We start from the raw sequence: 7,383 nt of genomic DNA on the forward strand, positions 1-7,383 counted from the left end.
TTTTGAGGTGGAGATTGTAAGGGCCCTTACTTGAGGTCAATAATTAATCTATCTTTTGGGAATTTGTCTGGCCTGTTTTTTGAACCTATATATTATGCTTATCTATGTTTGTATTTAAGTTGTGCTTACTTAATGTTACAAACTGTCTAAATTAGCTACTATTTCTGATCTGTTATGATAAGTACTGTACAGTGAGTTGAGTTCCTGTCCCCAGAAGCTTGTATTTTAAATAGAAAACAGATAAATATGATGGTGAACCTAACATGTAACGAGTAGTCTTGTATCATACTTATGTTAGAGTTTGCCAATACAAAGTTCTTTTTTCTTAATATTTTCATTTTTTTCCCCATGTTACTTGCTAGAGGAGATGGTAAAGAAAAAGTAGAGAAAGAGTGCTATTGAAGGGATCAGAGGAAGAGAGAAGAATGTGTTATATGAGAAGGTGAAAGAATTAAGCAGCGAACAGTTGAAATCTTTCTCTATTACTCAGCCACTTGAGAGGAATAAGATCACCCAGTGTATAAGCACTTGAGAGTCTGTAGGTGTTTTTCCTTACTCAATTGTTACCTGAATTGTTAATGATGAGTTGGACAATAACTGCTGTGGATTCAACTGATCATATGGATTTTACAGCTGAGTATGAGAAAATAATAAGCTGCTGGAGGCTTATACTTGTAACAGTCCAATGACTTGCTGCTCATGGTATGATGCTAGTGCCACTTAGAGCAGTCGGGGTTTCTCTTGTACCTCCAAGCAAAGGAAAACAGTGCCAAAGAATGCCTACTGACTTTGTACTATGAAAGCTAAGTTCCCTAGCACAGAATGTATAAACGACCCTCGGAGAGACAAAATTGTAAAGTACAAGTTCAGGCTTTGTTTTTAAAATGCTTGTTTTCTCATGACTTGAGTGAAATAAAAATACTAGTTATCAGTGAACTTTTTACTTATGCCACACATGACATGAAAATAACTACTTCAGCTGCCCTTTGACATTGGTTTCTACTCTCATTGCTGTGTAAAGTTGTCATTCTAGAAAACAATCTTTCAGGCAGGATATTTCTGTAAGAGATTAAATAGAATTCTATTTTATTTTATTTTACATTTTATTATAGGCTTAATTACTGCAGAAGACAGACGAGTTGGTACCACAAACCTGCACTTGGATGTGTCTGATGCTGTTAATGTCATGGTGTATGTGGGGATTCCCATTGGGGAAGGGACCCACGATGATGGTAATGTTTGAGGAAAGCTGTTTTCTGTCCATTAAAAATTAATTGTGTGTGTGAGAAAGAAGACTGTACCTTTTATTGTTTAAGCTCGTTATCTCTATGATATATAACCCAAATATACAAGGCAGTTTGCCATGTCTGCAGCACATGTCTAAAAGTGCCGTAATGCTCCATTGGTTCTCAACTGTGGAAGCAGCAGAGTTTTGCTAGAAATTAGATACCTCCCTAAAGAAAGGAGAAGAAAGGGTGATAAGTTACTCTTTCTTGTCCTTGTATTTGATTAATTGTAGTTTGTTCAGTTTGAATTCATGACTGAGCTTTGTGATTAACTGTCATTTGACATGTTTCCTGAATCTTGTTAGGATGAAGCTTGATGTGCTTAGAAAGGACACTATATGATGCAGCAGTAGTGTGACTGGATTTAGTGGCTCAGAATACTCCTTCCTCTTGTATATGTCAAAAATCAAAAGCTTTATAATCATATTGCATTTATGTGGATTCCACTTTCAGAGGTTCTGAAGACAATTGATGAGGGAGATGCTGATGATGTAACAAAACAGCGAATTCATGAAGGAAGGGAGAAACCTGGAGCGTTGTGGCACATCTATGCTGCCAAGGATGCTGAAAAGATAAGGGAACTTCTCCGGAAGGTATGTTGGTTACAAAGGAGGCATGAGCCAACAGGATTCCTTGACTAGTTTACAGCAGCTGAACAATACAACTTGCTATCAACATAAAGTGCATAGTTATTCTAATGCTGTATTTGAGGACAGCGGAGGGCAACAAAGATGATTAAGGGACTGGAACATCTCTTTTGAGGAAAGACTGAGGGAACTGGATCTGTTCATCCTGGAGAAGAGAAGACTGAGAGGGGATCTCATCAATGCTTATAAATACTTTTAAGGGCAGGTGTCAAGACGATGGGGCCAGACTCTTTTCAGTGGTGCCCAGTGACAGATTAAGGGGCAGTGGGCACAAACTGAAACACAGGAAGTTCCACCTGAATATGAGGAAGAACTTGTATACTTTGAGGGTGACATAACACTGGAACAGTCTGCCCAGAGAGGTTGTGGAGTCCCCTTCTCTGGAGATACTCAAAACCTGCCTTGGACGTGTTCCTGTGCCACTTGCTGTAGGTGAACCGGCTTTGGCAGGGGGGTTGGACTAGATGATCTCCAAAGGTCCCTTCCAACCCTGACCATTCTGTGATTATGTTCCCAGGTTTTCAGCCTAGTCTAGAATCTTCATACTAATGCATATGCCACTAGTTAAGACCTAAATGACCTTAATGAAAGTAATGTCCTACCTTGAAATTGTTTGTTTGTTATGTTTTTTGGTACGTAGCTTTTTGTGAGCCAGCAATATCAAGGTGCTGTGTCGTGGTTTTCCCCCACCCCTACCCCGTATCTTGGCCCTAGGTTGGAGAAGAACAAGGCCAAGAAAATCCCCCAGATCATGACCCCATTCATGACCAAAGTTGGTACTTGGACCAGACCTTACGTAAGCGACTTTATGATGAGTATGGTGTACAAGGCTGGGCAATAGTGCAGTTCCTTGGAGATGCTGTGTTCATTCCTGCAGGTGCTCCCCATCAGGTAAGTATGCCAACTGTAAGCCATATTGACAAATAGAATTGAATTTGAGGCACAACAGAACTGTGACTTCAAAATAACTGTTAGTTAATATTGCTGATTTACATTCCTTTTTGTGTGTATGCAGTTCTTAGAGGAACTATTTGAATTGGATCTTAGTCATTATATTAGTAAAAATTATATAAATGCCTGAATGATGCGTACAGTACTGTGATGGCATTAAGGAAAAAAAAATTAGGGTGAATGGTGGAAAACACTTTTGTGTAGGGAAATTCAGCCAAGGGAACAGAATTCCAAAAAAGTGTGGAGAACAGTAGAGAACTTGCTTTAGGGAGCGCTAGTGTATGTGGGAGAGAGAATAGGGAACATGTGAGATGTCATGTATTTCGTTCTGGTTTTACTATTAGACACAATTCTGTGAGATCAAATAGGCTTCAATTCCTGTTTCTGATAAGTAAATGTGGAAGAACCTAACATATGTGGTGGTAGGTTTTGGAGGGTTTTGTATGGTTCATTCAATCTTGATATATCTATTATTTGATACGGGTTTTTTTAGGTCCATAATTTGTACAGCTGCATTAAAGTGGCAGAAGATTTTGTGTCTCCAGAACATGTGAAGCACTGCTTCCGTCTGACCCAGGAGTTCAGGCACCTGTCTAATACTCATACAAACCATGAGGATAAACTGCAGGTAACCATTTTATGTCAGTAGTCACTAAATATATCCTGTGTTTTGCTGGCCTTGTTCAGTACTAGAAACGTGTGGCTAGTGATTTAAGAAAAAGTAACAACTTTCCACAACTTTGGAGGTTCTTACTTGATAAATATTTGAAAAATAATGATGTGCCTGTGTCTATGGTGTTATGTAAACAAAAATTAGTAATAAACTTTTGGATTGCCAGAGAACTTTCCCACTATTGGACTAGTGCATGTGTCAGTATTAATGAGTCTTTAATGGCTGAATCCTGAATGACAATGAAGCGTAGCAGAACTAAAAAAAAAGTATTAAAAAGGAAAAAGCAGTGCTTTGTTTTGAAGAGATATGTTTATTTGACCAAGGACACTTGTATTTGTTTCTTTATTGCCTAAAGAACAAATGCTCTGAAAGTGAAACCTTGCTTATTTAAATCAGGGATATGGTTTAGTGGTGAACTCAATGGTTGGTTTACAGTTTGGACTCAATGATCTTAAAGGCCTTTTCCAACCTAAATGATTCTGTGATTCTAAATTAGTCCTAAACAGGAAAATTAAATATGTGTTGCAGAAGTGTGACTGCTTAAACTAGTAATTATGCACAGAACATACGCACTGTAGTAGTACATGGTGTATAAGACAGTAAGTTCTGCAGAGGGAAGACTGTAGGAGACCTTTTTTGATTTTTACCTACATATGCTTCTGAAGAGTTACTATCTGTTTAGTTTGAAAATGTTGTCAGCATTTTTTGTGTATTAATAATCTCATGCATGTAAAGTGAAGGAGGGTGGAGATCTGCAGAATGGCTGTTCTTGCAAAAGTGAGTACTCAATATATAGCCATTCTCCAGTACATCACCCAAGAATGTCAGAACTTACCTTGGTAATTCTCTGAAACAATTCAGTGAAAAATTGCTATAAATTTCTACATAGATTTGCACAGGATTTTAAAGGGAAGCAGTAAGATGAACTCTCATTGTGGGGATCCAGTTTCTAACACTGTCCCTTTTCAGCTGCAGTGATACAGATGTGGAATTGTTTTTGTAAATGAATAGGTTGCAAATTATTAAAAAAAATGCTTATTATTTTAAAAAAATAAGGGAAAAAAGTAACTGCTGGCAAAGTGGAGCTCAATACTCCTTTGAAAAGGAATACTGGTTGCATTTCTGCCTCACAGCCAAACTTTACCATTCTTCTTTGTCACTTTTCATGTATATTTTTATAGTATTTTTATTTAAACATATGTCTCTCTTTTTGTAAATATGTGTTGAAAAAAATACACAGAGACAATAACTGTCACATAAATGGTACAAAAGACTGAGATCATATGTACATCAGGAAAAAATGATGGTGCTTGGCAGTTAGTTGAGCAAGTGCAATTAAGCTGCTCACTTAGAGGTGAAACTGTTAATCCAGTTTCTAGGTATTGGATGTAAAATAAATTTGGATCAGAAAAATCAGAAACAAGATAGAGCTTTGATTGTTAAATAGCTAAGCATGGAACAGACTGCTGTAAGTACTAGGGGATTTTTCATCTCTGATCTTGCTTGCCTTTCTGGAAGATGCACAACTTAGAAGAATTTCTAGCCTCCATACAAAGACAACAGGATGATTTGTTGCATCATCTTAATTTACATAGGATTGAACCATATGATTTTCTTGCTCCTTTTGAGTTTGATTCATGTGAATCTGTAAGTAACTTGAATCGCAACGACTTTTTCAAAATAAACTCATGTGCAGGACTTCATAGTGTACTTCCTCCTAGCCCTCACAAAAGACAGACTTTAACTTAAAATAACATGAGTAATATATGTTGCTGGGTGACCAGAAAATGAGTTAATAAATCAGTCAGGTGTCTTAAAATATTTGTTGTCTAACTGTGACAGTTACAATTTGTGCTGTTGATATCCTGAAGCAGTGATAGTATATACTTTGTGTATCCTTGCCAACTAGCTGTCAAAGTTGATTGTATAGGTAGGTAAGACTCTCCTTGTTAGTCTGTAGAAGTTGATTTTTTTTTTTCCTGTTGCAGGTGAAGAACATTATCTACCATGCAGTGAAAGATGCTGTCGGCACACTGAAAGCTCATGAATCCAAACTAGCTAGATCATAGGAATTGCTAATTCCAAATGCCCTGTGAAGTAAGCTTTTTGCTCACAGTATATACAGGGACTGCACATGACTGCCTCTGCAGGAGCAGAGGCTTCTCACTAAGAGCTGGTGTGGTCAGTATTACACACACTCTTCAGCCACTGTTTTCTGCGCTGCCTCAACACTGAAAGTCTAATGGAAGGTCGCACTGTTACATGCAGAATTCCAGATTCTAATGAAAGGTGCCATGTCCCTTTCCTGTGGCCTTTTGCAAATTGGAAGAACATGGAAGCCACTTGGTATTCCTGCATATTATGATTAGAAATGGTATAAAGAGTGTGGATGTGTTTTTTTTGGTTTTGGTTTTTTTTTTTTTTCCTCATGCCTAATTAGTCTCCATGAAGTCAGAAGGAATGTGCTGGAGGTGGGTTGTCCTACTGCAGACTTAGTTGATAGCTGCTGAAGGAGTGTGACCAACAGTAGCCCAACTGCAGAAATTCAGGCAAACTTCCCATGTGAGATACAGGCCAAGGAAAAGAATAAAGCTATTCTCTGCACTCCCCTTCTTGTAGCCGTTTCTCTATACACTGTAGAGTTGCAGAAATAAAGGGAGAACCCACTTTTTTTCCCCAGGAGGCTCCAGAAATAGGAGAATTGTGTATTTAGTGAAAAACTAGGTTTGTAGTGAAACAGTTAATATTTCATGAAAGTAGATATTTTTAGTATTTTTGAAGTACCACAACTGTTCCTGGATTTTCAAGGAAAGGCGCATTACATTTAGTCTTCCTTTCAATAAATTCAAGAAGTGATTTTTAGAAAGCAGTCCAAAATAGCACAAAAACAGCCAAAGGAGAGTGAATAGAAATTGACACCCCACCTCCCTCGCCCATATTGCTCACCCATCTTCGCCCCCTCCCTATGCCACCCTGCTTCCTCAGAATGAGAAGTAAAAAAGAGTATGAACTCTGTTCTCGTGTGGAGATGTTGTACATCTCTCCCTGCACTGGTGACTGCAGGCAATAGTTTACCCAATACCAGTGCTAGCTGAAAACGTTTATCCTTTCCAAAGTGAAGGAAAAGTTAACTTTCAGTGTCAACTTTGTCCAGAACTATTTTAAGTAAAATGTTTCTGCTTGATAGAACTGTATTCAGAATTTACTAATGTCAGCATTGATGCAATGGATTTCATTGTCCGGGTACATGGGGAAATGTATCTACCTTATATCCAGCTGTACTGTAGTGCCACCTGCAGGCCTGTTAATATGTTCACGGTTATTTCATTTTTTTAAAAATAAAAGTCATTTACTGTAACAGCCTGGGCAATTTCTTTCAGACTTGTACACTGATCTTCCTGCTTTCAGTTAGTCTCAGCTTCTGCCTCTAACAGGTAGCCTACAGTACCAATTTCTAGCCTTGTGTCTCACCAGAAGACTTGAGTATTTTATGCCTGGCATCCCAAGTACGTGCTAGGAGTATACCAAGCTACCTGCAGATTCTTGATTCTCAGAGATAGTTTGGGTGGAGGATCTGTCTTGTCATAAGCAACATCTCTTGTGCTGTGCTCTCTGCCTCTCACTATCTTCCTAACAGGTTGGGGTTCAGAGCTGCCCTCTCCACTGGAGAGATGGATGGGGTGGTACAGGTTCCCTGGTTTCTGACCTTGGAGGTTGTGATTGCGGCAGCAGCAGTTCTGTTCACTGACATGTGGCATGCTGGCAGCTTCTCTGGTTGGTTACTGGGTGCAACTAGTTCACTTCTGGACTTTTGCTGCCTTCATAC

The 7,383-nt window shown here is 38.7% G+C and overlaps 1 protein-coding gene across 1 annotated transcript; it reads left to right on the forward strand.

Annotated features, from left to right (window-relative positions):
- Positions 1-1,112: 1,112 nt before the first annotated feature.
- Positions 1,113-5,876, forward strand: LOC104160242 (lysine-specific demethylase 3B-like; the record flags this gene model as incomplete). The annotated part of the gene is made up of 5 exons (XM_009698331.1): positions 1,113-1,232; positions 1,740-1,879; positions 2,648-2,824; positions 3,378-3,512; positions 5,546-5,876. Coding segments are annotated over 5 exons (653 nt in total), but the record flags the coding sequence as incomplete, so codon positions are not given.
- Positions 5,877-7,383: the final 1,507 nt, after the last annotated feature.

Source organism: Cariama cristata, unplaced genomic scaffold (genome assembly GCF_000690535.1).
Source record: "Cariama cristata isolate BGI_N322 unplaced genomic scaffold, ASM69053v1 scaffold24644, whole genome shotgun sequence".
NCBI classification, from domain to species: Eukaryota; Metazoa; Chordata; class Aves; order Cariamiformes; family Cariamidae; genus Cariama; species Cariama cristata.